This window comes from Onychomys torridus, chromosome 7 (assembly GCF_903995425.1).
Source record: "Onychomys torridus chromosome 7, mOncTor1.1, whole genome shotgun sequence".
NCBI classification, from domain to species: Eukaryota; Metazoa; Chordata; class Mammalia; order Rodentia; family Cricetidae; genus Onychomys; species Onychomys torridus.
This window is the reverse complement of record NC_050449.1, coordinates 100,581,089-100,595,424: the sequence shown is the minus strand read 5'-3', so window position 1 is coordinate 100,595,424 and position 14,336 is coordinate 100,581,089. Positions and strand designations below refer to the sequence as shown.

Below are 14,336 nucleotides of genomic sequence, written 5' to 3'. Positions count from 1 at the left end.
GCCTTAAGCCTGGCTTATTACAGGGGATGGAAACCAGTCTACGGAACTGGGAGTCTAGGCTACACAGGGTGATCTGACTGGAAACCTGACATGTTCCAGCCCTGCAGCAACTCGAAGGCCAACTGCCCTGACCCTGGGTTCATGAGTCCTTCCTAATTGGAAGTTCTTGAGCTTATGGCCAAAGGCCAGGCCAGGCAGAGAACCTGCTCACAGCACACCCTGGGAAATGTAGGCACAATGTCCATTGCAGCAGAGAGCCGAGGAAGTACTGGGTCGAAGATACAGCAGAAGCCTGAGCTCATCTGTCGGATGGCTAACTGGGAAAAGTCAGGTGAGTGCGGACTCCAGAGCCTGGTAGGAGGCCAAGGGCATGGTGGGAAGTGTCTGGTTGCTGTTCAACTACAGTTGGCACTTTGCGGTCCATGGGTCTTAAGCTGTAACCTCACTTGAGATAATATGGTACTGTTGGACTAGAACTATCCCACAACTACGTATGGTCACACTCACCCCTTAGGCAAGGCAGCTGAGCAAATCTCCACAAGGGTTTCAAGACCTGATTCCAGAGTCCAACAAGACAGGTGAGCGGCTCCCAGGATCTTGAGAGGGCTGGAGATGGTGTGTGAACACAGCCACCTGTTGGCCATGGCTGGTATTGCTACAGGCAAATGTTCAGACTTACCATTGGCTCCTAGAGGGAGGGGGCTTGCCAGGCTGGCAGAGTCCAGGGCCAGAGGCCTACCTGATCAGCTCAAGTGGTAGTCTAGAAATTGGGTGTTAAAGCTTCACTGGAAGCCACTCCCATGTGCAGGGTCTACAAATAATTTTATTGAAATTGAACAAATAACACAACAGTCTTCCTATGCTGGGGACCACACTCCCCAAGCCATTTCCCACAATCTAGAAGCCCGGAGCTTCCACAAACAAGGATTTTTTTTTTTTTTTAAAGCCATCTCTATATAGAAATCAGACTCTGCCCCAACATCATCATAGTCTAGACTATTTACAAACCTTCACATTTTGATTACCCCTTTTCTGTATTTTTCCCTTCTTCTGATCCTTACCAAGGAGCTGCAGTACTTTCCCTTAACTGACCTGGGGAGGTGACGATACCGTAGAGGGGTCGATGGAGCCCTCATAGCTACTGGCACCAGCCCCGGGGTGTGTGTGGCTTCTTACCACTGGGTGGTGGACAGCCCCTCCCCCACAGCGGGGGATGGGTGGGACTGGTGCAAAGACGAGGGAATTAGACAGAATATGTGGTTTGGGGCAAGTCCCCACAGGCACAGGCATCCACGGCCTGTCCTGACCCCGGCCTGCACCCTCTCGACCTGGGGAGGGTAACTGGTTGAAATTAAGAGATCAGTCCAGCTCTGGGTGATAGGAGAAGCCTCCCACACTGGTCCCCATTCTTATTTAACGGCCAGCAAACTGTCCATCTTAGAGTGGGAACAAATGGCAGGTAGGCAGGAAGACTGAGGCTGGTACTACCCCCAGTCTCTGTCCAACACGGGAGGAATCGAGGTAGCAAACGGCTGAAATGCTCTGACTAGGGGTTCTGGAAGTGAGGGTAAGGAAGTTCCCACTTGGTACAGCCCCTAGAGCCCAGGGGCTGCAAGAAGGCAGACTCTGCTTGTAAAGTGCTGTAGCTTCTAGGAGAGCTGGCCTAGGCAAGCTTGGAAGAAAGCAGGTCAGGCAAGGAACTAGGAACCAGGCCTTCCTGACCAGCATAGGCCCTGCCATGCTTCTTGCACAGGTGGCTGGGAAATGGGCTGGCAATTCCGCCATTAGCCCTCACCAGCCACCAACCACTTGCTGTTCAGACATAAACCAACACCAGTTAACACTGAGGGACTGTCCCTTTTACAACTGAAGGTTCTGGGCCAACGGAGTTTAGTTTATTCAGGGTTGTGGCACCAGCCTGGACTCCTGAATGGAAGCTACACCTTGAGCCTGGGGGTTTCTTGCTGGGGCAGTGGGTGCTGTGTCTGCCATGCCACAGGCTCACACTTCATAGAGGATCACAGGGAAATCCACGTGGATTCGGGGGGGATCCAGCTTCACGATGCCCTGCCATGGAAACAGAGGCTAGTGAAGATCAGCTCAGGCCTCTATGCTAGGAGCCTTCCCAGCTCCTCCCCCAGGAAGCCCCATCTATATCCATGTTGGCACACTGACGGAGGTTATGGCCACTGCCCAGCCCCTCACCTGAGGAATCAGATTCTTATGTACCCGCCTCAGCTTGGCTCGCTTCTGCCCATTCTTGGTGACGATTGTCTCTTCATAGAACTCATGAGCCAGATCTCCATCTTCATCGTAGAACATGGAGCTGTGCAGAGAGGGAAACAGGCTGGGCTGGAGCCTCACACCTGGTCACGGCAAATGCCACAGACCCCAGGGAAGTGTGCTGAGCCGCAAATGAAGAGGCGCAATCTTAATCTTGGGGGAAGAACAGTTAGTATGCCCGAAGGGCTCTTTGCTTGGAGCCATTGAAAAGTGGAAAGGTCAACAATGTCACCGCTACTGTCATGCTCACAGGAGGGCTCATCAGAGCAAACTGTTCAGGCAACCAAAGCCAATTCTTACCGCTGACTTGTCCCACACGGGCAATTATTCAATAGCAGGCCCTTCAGCTAGAACTTATAAAGTGGGGAGGTAGTGGCCTGGGCATACTGGTCTCACTTCTAAAGACTTCTAGTTCAGGGCCGAAGACCAAGGTCGTGGATGTTTGAGCCAGGAAGGCGGCACTCCTGTTCATTCCCAGCTGCTTGGTACAGCCTAACCCACACTGTTGGTTGGGTCTTTCTGGTGTCTACTGTCAAATTCCCATTACAGGGAGTGTTAGTAGGTCCAGGCCATTCTGTGCGAGCCCCTGGGGAAAGAGAGTTAGTGCTCCAGGTCTAGAGAACCCAGCTGGGCGAAGGCCTTTTGTTTGGTGGCCTCCCCTTCAGCACTGAAGCCTGGCTCTGCTTTAACAGACACTGCTCTCAGGTCCAACTTCACTGTGGGGAGGGCAAGACACCTAAACAGAGGGTCATTTCCCCTTGGAGTAAGGCTTAGAAGACTAAGAGGGAGCTAAATGCCTTTAATTTGCAGGCTGGGTTGGATGAAACGAAGATCTTAAGACTCTGCGAGACTACGCAAGGGACAAGCCTCAGCCAACTCTTCTCTAAAAAGACCTTCTGGGCTGTCAGGAGCGGCATGCCACTTTTCCCCTCCCTTTGCTGATGGGGATCCAAAATGACAGTCGTCCTGAATGAAACGGGGGGGGGGGGGCGTTCCTCGCTCCCGGATGTCCTCCCCAAGGCAGATACCCATGCCCTTACCCGCGGCGCGTGAATACGAAGGGGGGCACCGCTCGGGTTCGAGACCGCACCAGAGACTGCTCAGCGCCTGCCGCTTCAGGGCCGCCGCCCCCCGTGGTGGAGGCAAAGGGCCAGAGGCCCCGAGCTTTGGAGCCGCTGGCGCCCATGTCAGCGCCGCGGGCGCATGGCGGACCCAGCGGCCGCTCCGCTCTCACAGTGCGCCGGGCGCGACCATGCCCTGCCCCAGCCTCCACTCACAGGTGCCGCCGCCGCCGCCGCCTTCCGCAGGCTCTGCTGTCTCCACGGAAACCTCACTTCCGCTTCCGCACGCCCTGCACGCCGCTTCCTCTGAGTGGCTAAAGAGCTCGTCAGTCTGTAAAGTCGAACCAATGGCCACCCTCAGAGGATGAACACCCCAGGATGCGCTGCCTCCAGGTCCCAGAAGGCTTTGGGTCCCAAGGGTCGGCTGGGACAGCTCCCTCCCGAAAAGCGGAGGTAATGTGTTATGGACTTTAGGGTCGGGGCCGGGTGTGACTGTCCCAAAGTCCTGACGCCAACACTTGGGTCCAGTGGCAATAAGGTCACCCTTCCATCCCTAAAGGGACCTTAGGCCTGCCTCAGGCTAGGATACATTTAACTTGTTTTCATAACTGTGTTTTTGCAGTTACCTTTGTACATAAAGAAATTAAGGAACTTGCTAAATGTCTTTCGTTTTCTTGAGACAAGGTCTCACTATGTAGCCTTAGCTGGCCCGGAACTTGCTATGTATAATGAGCTGGCCTCAAACTCATGTCCACCTGCTTCTGCCTCCTAAATGCAGGGGGCCAAAATATCTTCTAAAACCTTTTGGTCAAATTTCTTATGACTATATTTGAGGTTAAATTAAGTGTTGTAAAAGTACCAGGTGACATACTTCAGGAAAACAAGAATTGCTAGCAGCTGTACCCTGTAGCATGTGAAATGTTTTGTATTCACGAGCAGTTATTTGGTGAAGGGGTTATTGCTATGGTTTCTCTGAGGCGCTGTGTGAGAGAAATAGTTTCCATGTGCTTATTCTTGTCTCCACCATGACCTAGGCCCCAGAGTGTTGAGACACCTGAATCCATAGGCATATGTCTCCTAAACACTGGTCCCACTGTGACCATGGAAAGGATGCACTCTGTGTGTCAATTGTTGTTGGTATTCATTCTCATTAGGTGCTGCCCTGGCTGTGGGCCCACATCTACAGAGTCCAAAACCAGAAAAATTCTTAAATCTTTATTCAGCCAATTCTCTCAGGTCTCAGGCCCTGATGATGACTGTCACACCCCCATCCCTTTCCCCACAGGAGGCATTCAGTTGAGGCCACAAAGCATTGCATACATTCATACACTTCCATCAAAACTATCTGAGGGAGACTCTGGCTTTGGCAAATAGAAGTGGGTCTGGTTCAACAACATCTTCCTTACAGGAGGCACTGAGGCATTGTAGCTATACTTGCCAGCCCTCCCTGACCTCAGGGTCTGTGTATAAGTCATAAGGCACTGTAAGAGGGAAACACAGACTCTACCTTAATGCCTCTATTATTCTGAGCAGTTACCCCTGGCTCTGACTGGCTACCCTGAGACTTATTCACGACCCAGAACAATCTTTCTCCACAGATAAGGGCCCTCAGCCCTGCAAACATAACCTTGTTCTGTTTGTAGAGTCTCTAAGATTCTCACAGCTGAGGCTGCCCAGAGTATGACCCAGTATACGAGGGGCAGAGGGCTGCAAAGCCACGCCCCACGGTATCCTCTGGTAGAGGGCCAGCTCCTTCCCTTTTCTCTGGGCTCATTCCCTTTAGCAGAGGAGGACCTCCACGCACACTCATTCCTCAGGCCCCACGGGCCCTGTCACACTCACACGGCACGCTCTTTGCATTGCCTATTTCCCTCCTGCCACCCAGGGACACGAAGGTCACCCCAAAGGGCAGGCATGCAAGGCTTCCTGGATCTTCTGGCGGCAACGAGAATACTTCTGCAGGATCTGGCGGAGGTGTTCCTCTTCTTCCCGCTGCAGGATGCGGAGGAAATTGTGCAGTTCAGGCATGCTAAAGGCATCCCACTGCAAAGGGGCAGAGAGATACATGGGCTACAGCAAGAAATGGCTAAGTTGACAGACCCTCCTTAGACTAGAGCCTCATGGTCACACAATTTAGGATTGGGCTTTCTGAAATTACCTTCTTTTTCCTTCTCCAACCTTACCTATTTTGGTTTTGTTATTGTTTTTAATTATTTTATGTGTATGGGAATTTACAGACACACACACACAATGTGTATGTGTATGTCTGGTGCCACATGGAAGAGGTCAGAAGAGGGCATCGGATCCCTCAGGGCTGGAGTTACAAACAGATGGTCGTGAGATGCCATCTGGGTGCAGGAACCAAACTCAGGTACTCTATACATGCTCTTAACCACTAAGCCAACTCTTTAGCCCCTTTTTGTTTTTTGAGTCAGTCTTGCCACATATCAAAGGCTGGCCCTGAACTTGCTATATAGCCCAGATTAGTCTCAAACCTGTGATTTTCCTTCTCTGCTTCCTGAATGCTATGACTACAAGTATGTATCACTGTGCTAGGCTGATGTTAGGTTCTTGACTAAATAGTCTGTTCTAGGATCCTCATGAGCAGTCTGCATAGAAGACAGACCCTACAAAATAGTTACCTCATAGTGGGACAAAAAAAAAAAAATCAGGATGTTCTCAAATATCTACTGTTGTGTGCCCCATCCCCCCAATACAATGGGCTATGAATCAAACCCAGGATCTCATAAATGAAGCAAGCTACATTTTTCTTTATTCCAAAGCTACATTCCCAGGCAGCCCGTTTTATCCACCCCTGACTTTTTTCTTTTGCTGCTGGGCTTTATGCATATCAAGCATATATTCTTTCCACTGGGCCACATACTACCAAGTCTTTTCTTTTGCATTAGTGGGAACTGAATTAGGTCAGCTTGACACACATGAGAGTTACCTGAAAGGAGGAAACCTTGAGAAAATGCCTCCATTAGCTCTAGCTGAAGGACAATTTCTTAATTAGTGATCGATGGGGAAGGACTCAGCCCATTGTGGGTGGTACCACTCCTGGGCTGGTGTCCTGGATTCTGTAAGAAAGCAGGCTCAGCAAGCCATGAGGAGCAAGCCAGTAAGCAGCACCCCTCCATGGCGTCTGCCATCAGCTCCTGCCTCCAGGATCCTGCTCTGTTTGAGTTCCTGTCCCGACTTCCTTCAATGATGGACTATGATGTGGAAGTGTAAGCCAAATAAACCCTTTCCTCCCCAACTTGCTTTCGGTCACGGTATTTCATCACAGCAATAGAGACTCTCAGACATGAACCAAGGGCATCTGACATGCTAAGCACTTTACCATTGACTATGGCCCCAAGTCTTTTTACTTTTTGAGATAGTATCTCACTAAGTCAACCCGGACTGGCCTTTAGTCACTCTGTAACCCAGGAAGGCTTTGAACTTGTGATCCTTCTGCTTCAGCATCCCAAGTATTTGGGATTATAGGCCCATGTCACTAGGTTAGAAAGAGTGGTTTTTGGTTTTGTTTTTCCCCCAAGACAGGGTTTCTCTATGTAACAGCCCTGGCTGTTCTGGAACTAACTCTGGTTAGTTAGTAGACCAGGCTGGCCTCAAACTCACAGAGTTCCACCTGCCTCTGCCTCCTGAGTGCTGGGATTACAGGCATGTGCCACCACTGCCCGGCTTAAGATTTACTTTTAAGGGATAGAGAGACGGTTCAGTGGTTAAGAGCACTGGCTGCTCTTGCAGACGACCAGAGTTCAATTCCCAGCACTCACATGGTGGCTTCCAATCATCTGTAACTCTAGTCCCAGTGGAGCTAATACTTTCTTCTGACGTCTATGGGCATGAGTACACACACATATATACATGCAGGCAAAAATTCATACACAAAAAATTGTTTTATGTGTATGAGTGTTTTGCCTGTAGGCATATATGTGCACTGTATACATGGTCTAGAATTGTGGATAGCTGTAATCCTCTATGTGGATGCTGAAGAACCTAATCTGGGTCCTCTGCACAAGCAATAAGTGCTTTTAACCACTGAACCATCTTTCTAGCCCATCGTTTTGTGTATGTTTGTGTCTGTGTGGGGTTATCTGCACATAAGTACAGGAAACCTCTGAAGCCAGAAGAGGAAGTCAAATCCTTTGGATCTGGAGTTGTAGTTAAAAGTGGGCCGTCTAACATGGGTGCTTCAAACAGAACTTGAGTCCTTTGGAAAAGGAGCAAGTGCTCTTAACTGCTGAACCATCTCTAAGGCCATACCTGTGTACTCTGAACTTGTCTTGCCTCACCATGAGTCAATCCCTCAATCTTTGGAGGACTTTCCATACCAGGAAACAACAGAGCACTAGGACAAATCTTTCTGGTTGTTTTTGTGGTCCAAACTGACCCGGAACTCCTAGCAATCCTCCTGTCTCAGCTCCCAAGTACCTTGATTGAAAGCATGAACCACTAGATTCAGCTTCCTTCCAGTTTCTTGGAATAGGCTCTCGACCTTGGCTGGAGTGTCCTGGAAGCCTCCACTTTCATTCCAGGACCTACATATGGAGAGGTTGTACAGGGCTTGTTCTCTAGCCCAGTTTCTCCTGAAACCTCACTGTAGCTACATCCTACCAGCTTTGTCTAGTGGTAAGAAAATAAAGACTGTGTACTCACATTCACCTCCCCAGAGTCATTCTCTTTCAGGACAAAGCTCAGGGCCTTCTCACTAGGCCCTGCAAGAAGCCGGAGCTTCAAGGGCTGTTCATCATCTGACAGTTTCCGGAAGTACACTGGAGGTCAGGCAGAGGGAAAAGGATAAAGAATTAGCAACAGGCTGAGATGCCCCAGCCCGAGTGCACAGGTATGCGATATGTACCGCTTACACAGGGAGAGCTGGGATAGGAAACCTACCTTGGCCATGACGTTCAGTTCGTTCAAAGAGTGCAAACTTTCGAGGATCATCGACTACCATGAATTTGCGAAGCAAGGCCTCAATGACCTCACGTGCCCGTGTTCGTGACAGAACATGCAAGTGCTTAATAGCATCCTTAGGCAAGTAAAAGGAGGTGCGGCGCCTCACAGCTGTGCTTCGCCCTGTGCCCCGCCGGGCGTCCTGTAAAGAAGGTGGTTTCTTGCTGGAAGGCACCGAGACAGGACGTACCAGTTTCAGCTGAACCTTGATGAAGCCTGTGTAGGAGCCATCCTTGTTCTAAAAAAGAGAAAGAAAAACCACACTATGACAGGAAGTTCTACTGCAGATGGAAGAGGGTAGGGTTGAGCCCACCTGGGGCTGGGCCAGGTATGCAGAGATCACTGCTTGGCCAACCAAGAATATTTGGCTACGACTCTGGCCATGTGGCACAAAGTGGGTTCTGCTCCTCCCCACACTCCTCACTTAAGCAGTCAACTCACCAGGCTCATGAAGAGGTTGCTGTTGATCTGGCCATTGTAATCCTTGATCTTCTGCTCAGTCTCAGCCTGAGAAAGATCGGGTGTCTCCCGCTGTACAGGCTCATCCTAAAAGACAGACCAACATGGATACAGGGCCCTTAAAAAGGGCAAGGAAAAGCCAGAACACCCCTTGGGTCTTGATTTTGGCTGTCACCAAACCTATACACCTTGCACCCATCACTGTTCCTAGGAGATGGCAGAGAAAGGCTTTCTGCTTCATCTGCTGTGGGGTGTGTGTGTGTGTGTGTGTGTGTGTGTGAGAGAGAGAGAGAGAGAGAGAGGGGGGGGGGGGGGGAGAGAGAGAGAGAGAGAGAGAGAGAGAGAAGAGAAGAGAGAAGAGAGCAGAGACCTCAGCAACAGTTGTGGCTCCTAACAACATTAGAGAAATAAAGACAAAGGTGCATGGCAAGGAGCCAGGAAACCCTGAAGGACTTTAGGAATGCTGTTTAAAGTAAAACCACTTCTTGGGGATAGAAGTGACAGAGTACTTGCCTAGGATGTGAAAGGCCCTTCAATCCCCAGTACGTACCCCCCAATACAATTAAAACCACATCTCAACTGCATAACTGATCCCCAACACTAGCTGGGTCAGAGTTTGTTCTGGAGAAGGCAGCCCACTCTCCCACTTTGTATCAGCGCAGAACACGACCACTGCAGGGTCGGAAGCATGGGAGCTGACACACATCAGCAGTCGAACTACCGTGGGCAAGAGGGGAAAGGTGGTCTCCATGGTAGCATGCCTTAGTGGGTTCCTTGGGGCCAAGCCCCACCACATCTCATATGGGGAGGAAGTCACTGTGACATACCATTTACCCTCGATTCAAGCTGCACAAAAAGCAGCTTCTAGCCAGGTTCCAATCTGCCAGAGGTGTACGGGCAACTTTCTGGCACAGGGGGTGACCAAGTACCAAGCAGGCTGCTCTTCCCTTTGCTGTCTGGAAAGTTAGCCTGAAGACTTAGCTTCAGGGACTGGGGTTTTGCTGTGGGTCAGAGCAGGCAGGACTCGGAACTGGTTTTCCTCTACTAAACTCACTTGGCCTCACTGCCTCAGTCTTACTTCCTGTTGACATCAGAAAGGTCCTGGTTGGAACAAACACAGCTGGAATCGACACTGACCAATGCCTTGTCCCAGGAGAAGGTCTCCCAAGGTCTCAGCTAGGGATTGAACCCACAGCCTCACACATGCTGGGCAAGCACTCATGATTCTACTTTATTTACCATTTGGGACTTCTCAGCTTCCATTTATTTATTTGTTCATTAATGGTGCTGCGGATGGAAGCTGGGCTTTCATGCAAGCCAGCTACGTACTCTCCAACTAAGCTTGCTACAAACTTCAGCTGCTTCTTAACAATTCTTTTCTGTATATACTTTCAGCTGGCTAGTATCTTGTGTTTTTTTCCACCTTTCCATAATAGAAGACGACTCAGGCTGAGTGGCATGGAGACAGTCCCAGGGGTCCACACTGAATGTACAGTCTGAATTAAGGTTTTAGGGGTGTCAAGTGGCAGCCCATACGTAAGAAATTTGTATCAAATCTTTCCTCCAACACCACAGACAACAATTTTTTTTGGCTCAAATAAGGAACTCTACTTTGCTGCTGCTAAGGTTCCTAACCTTCAGTCCCCACCTCACTTTCCTGATGCCCTGGCCCCTATGCTCTTCTGAGGTATTCTGGCTCAAGAACAACTTATCTGAGCTTGGTGGTCCCAACCCCGATATTCCCTGAAAAGTCTGATAATATGGCACATCTAGGAGACTAGAGATTCAGCTGCCCTGGTACCACCACACTTGTCTTCAAGTTGACATCCTTCTCCGGGCATTTTACAGTCTTCCTGCTCCCTATGGGTAAAGTGTTCCTAATGCTTGAAGTCCAAAGCGAGGCCCTCTTACCACATTCCCCAAAGCCCTCCAATGTTCCACCCTGGAAGGAAGACCGGAAAATGGTCTACTTTCCAGCAGCCGGTATCAGAGTTGGCCCAGCAATGGCTGGGGACTTTTCCGGCTGATCCAAGGCTGCAAATGGAAGGGACAGAGGCACCCCCCAAACAAACTTCTCCCTTCCCGGCGGACTCCTCCTCCACTTCCTTATTTCCCCCAGGGAGTGAGTAGGAGTGCCCAAATGCGAAATCGAGACGCCGGTCTGGGCTGAGGCTGGCTTTAGTCACGGATGAATAATGCCGGCCTCTGGTCCACCCCAGCTCCGGAGCTGCTCCCCTGGCTCGACCAGTCCGTGACCGCACGCCGGGAAGCCTGGGTACTCAGGACCGGCGCGCCGGAACCGAGCGACTCGGAGGAGAGAGCCCACACACATTTCCGGGCCGTGTGGACCGGCCGGGGGCTCGCGGAGGGGCGGGGTTCCGGCGACCGCCCTCACCCGCCGGCGCCCCGCTCCCCCGGCTCCCACCTGGTCCCGGCGCGGCCTGCGGACCAGCGAGGTGCGCGCCGTGAAGTACTGCTCGAGCTCCGAGTCCGAGTCCTCCTGGCTGCAGTAGCCACTGCTGGTCGTGCTGCTCCAGGTCATTTCGAAGGAAGGTGTCTCAGCCTCGCCCATCGCCGTGCCCGCCCGATGCCTAGTCCACTGCGTGGGGAGCCTCCAACCACCGCCCCGGGCGCGTGCGTGAGTCTGAGCGCGGCGACCGTTAGGACCGAGACGTAGACGACCAGAAGCTAGCGCTGGCGTCATTGGGGGAGCGAGGGGCGGGGCGACGGCGAGGGGCGGGGCGACGGCGAGGGGCGGGGACACAACGCGAGGAGGAATGACCTCATCGCCCAGGCATCTCACCCCGGCCCCGCCTCTCAGGCCCCACCTCCCAGAGGGAAGTGTCAGGGCGTGTGCGCATGTGCACCCCGACGGTGCCTCAGGGCCGGAAGTGGGTGTGAAAAGGGCGCGTGGATCGTGCCAGGGCGCGCCTTCGCGGCCGATGGTTTGTGGGCCGTGGTTTTTGCGTGGAGTCAGCTCCTGACAAAGCCACGGGCAGAAGCAACCTCTCTGATGCCGGGAGCTCGATAATTGGGCCGTGCATGGTGTGCGGCGCCCGGACTAACCCCTCCGCCGAGGGCTGACGCGTCCCGGGTCCCCTCTCTGCCCACACTCCCCCGACCCCGTGCTCACCACGTTCGTGTCCCTTTCCAGTGCGGGGTCCCAGCCCAGGTCTCGGGGCCCGCAGCAGTCCAGGCAGACGAGCGCGCGACAACGGTAATGGCAGGTGAACTTGCAGTCTGCAAAAGGGCTGGCCGTGAGGCGGAGGAGCTCCGAAGGGACCCACCGACAGGGAGCCTCTGCCCCACACACTGGGGCTTGACCGGCTTTTCTCCAGCTCGGTGACCGCCCACTGCTACACAGGCTAGCGTCCTCTGGAAGCACCTCTGGAAAGTGGCTGTAGGCCTCCGGAGGTTAGAGATCTAATCCTGCTCAGCGCTTGTGTTTGCCTACCGCAGAGCTCCGCACTTCACTTTGCCACTAACTTGAAAACAAAAGCGTTTAATTGACGACTTCCTCTATTTGTCATCTGCCTCTTCACTTGTTTATACAAGCCTATTTTGTTTTTTGAGAAAGGGTCTCATGTAGTTCAGGTCAGCCTCAAATGGTAACATTGAACTCAGTGATCCTCCTGCCTCCAACTGCTCCACTGCCAGGATTACAGACACGTGCCAATGCCCAATGCACACATCTAATGTTTTGCCTTCGGTACACATTATTAGGATTGTTACATCCTTAACGTTTGTTGCTTGCCCCCTGTGACTCCCAGGGCCAGCAGTCACTAGCTAGGTGTTCTTCTTACCTCTCGGCAGCTCCTTGCCTCTTTATCAGTTCTGTCTCAGCCCCCAGGTCTAGTTGGTGTCCAGATTTCTCACCTGGGTACTGTCCCAGCTGCCTACACTCACCCGATCCAGATCCAAGGTGGCACTGATAGGCCTCATTAGGATAAATCCTACACGCAGTGCCTTCACGTTAATGTCTAATAGAGATTTCAAATGTACGTGGCCAAAATTGCACGTTTCTTCGACTTCAACCCACCTCCGGGTTCCTATCTCAGCAGAAGTTACCACTGCTCATCCAGTTGTTTGAAGCAAAACCCTACACTTACACTTAATTCCCTCACCAGCTTGTCAAACACTCAAGCTGTCCTGTTTCTCACCTCCAGAGCAACTATTTCTCCTAGAGAACGTTGCAGTATCACAGCCCTGGCTCCCATGTGGTATCCGACATGAAGTGCTGTATTTCACTAGTTGAATTTGTGACATACTCATGTAGTGAATGAGGTGAGTTCTAGGCACGCACAGACTTACAGTGCCAACCTGAAGTTCCTATGTGGCTCGAAGCACTGATTCTCAACTCCAGCTACACATCAGAACTTGGGAAGCAGAGGCAGGTCGATCTCTGTCACAGCCTGGTCTGAATAGAGAGTTACAGGACAGCCAGAACTGTCTCAAATCAACAATGGCAAAACAAAATAAAAACAAAACGAAACGACAAACCCTCAATGCCTAAGGTCCACTTTCAACAATGAACTCGTCTGAGAGAAGATCTAGACACAAGGAGATTGGAGGTGACGACGAACGTATCCTGGGTGAGTGTAACTTCTGTTGGCTGGTAATTCCCAGGGGGTCAGAAGGACCACTGTGTGTGTGATTGTGTTCCATGTTTTAGCCTCTGGATCTCAGACTCAAAACGAACCTTGACTAAAGATTCAATAAAATTCCTACTTACAAGGAGCCCAACCAAGGCTCTAACTTTTCCTGGCCCCCTATCATATGTGGGTGAAGTCACCCAAGAATCTGGAGGGAACACAGTGAGCCAATCATTGGGAAGAGGCGGGCCTGGGAATGTAGGCTCAGGGCACAGAAGGCGCAAAGGCTTTTCAAGGGCCCAGGCGCTTTAAAGACGAACTTGAAACCAGCACCTCGTTACTCACAGGCAACTGCCTTTGCCCATCTGTGCACCAGCCACGGACGAAGTGTGACAAGTGATAAACCATTTTCTTAAACGCGCTCCCTGATGGGGCAAGGTAACGGGACCTGCTCTGCAGGATCATCACTGCTGACCCCCTCCGCTGCGCCTTGACCCACAGCCATTGCCTTTGACCTCCCGTTCCGTGATGGCTGGCTGTGCGGGGCCGCTACTCACGCGCGCACTGGAGGCCCTTGCGCACGACACCCCAGATGAAGTCTCCACAGAGGTCGCACCACGTGTGTGTGGCGGGACCAGCAGGCTGGAAGCGGTGACCACGACCCGGGACGTGCTGCTGGGACGGATTGCGTGCCGTGCACGGCGCGATGCGCAGAGCGTTGGCACGCTCCAGCCGGGTACGGCCAGGGCCGATGCGCCCAGACGGTGCCAGCTCCCGTAGTTCAATGAGCTCTGGCTCCGCCGACATGGCCCGGTCAGGCCCGGGCTCCACCGGACTGGATGCTAGCGGGCGAGGCCGCGGGGCGGGCCGCCACTTCGGCACCGCCCCCAGGATCAAGGCAGGGCGGCGGGAAAGAGCGGAGGAGAACGCAATGGAAACCGAGGCGAGCCGACAGGGTGGACTTGTGGGCGGGCCACGG

General features: G+C 52.3%; 2 protein-coding genes across 3 annotated transcripts; both read right to left on the bottom strand.

Annotated features, from left to right (window-relative positions):
• Positions 1–803: 803 nt before the first annotated feature.
• Tusc2 (tumor suppressor 2, mitochondrial calcium regulator) lies at positions 804–3,611 on the bottom strand. The gene is made up of 3 exons (XM_036192878.1): positions 3,324–3,611; positions 2,206–2,326; positions 804–2,067 (listed from the first exon to the last, which is right to left on the bottom strand). Exons 1-3 carry the CDS (start codon positions 3,467–3,469, stop codon positions 2,002–2,004), a joined length of 333 nt encoding a protein of 110 aa, XP_036048771.1. The 5' UTR covers positions 3,470–3,611; the 3' UTR covers positions 804–2,001.
• Positions 3,612–4,544: 933 nt separating this feature from the next.
• On the bottom strand, positions 4,545–14,322 carry Rassf1 (Ras association domain family member 1). 2 transcript variants are annotated; one of them, XM_036191974.1, is made up of 6 exons: positions 13,915–14,322; positions 11,899–12,005; positions 8,748–8,852; positions 8,247–8,544; positions 8,010–8,125; positions 4,545–5,387 (listed from the first exon to the last, which is right to left on the bottom strand). In XM_036191974.1, exons 1-6 carry the CDS (start codon positions 14,162–14,164, stop codon positions 5,241–5,243), a joined length of 1,023 nt encoding a protein of 340 aa, XP_036047867.1. In that variant the 5' UTR covers positions 14,165–14,322; the 3' UTR covers positions 4,545–5,240. The 2 variants fall into 2 exon arrangements, with proteins under 2 accessions (XP_036047867.1, XP_036047868.1); XM_036191975.1 differs by lacking the exons at positions 11,899–12,005; positions 13,915–14,322 and adding an exon at positions 11,191–11,526.
• Positions 14,323–14,336: the final 14 nt, after the last annotated feature.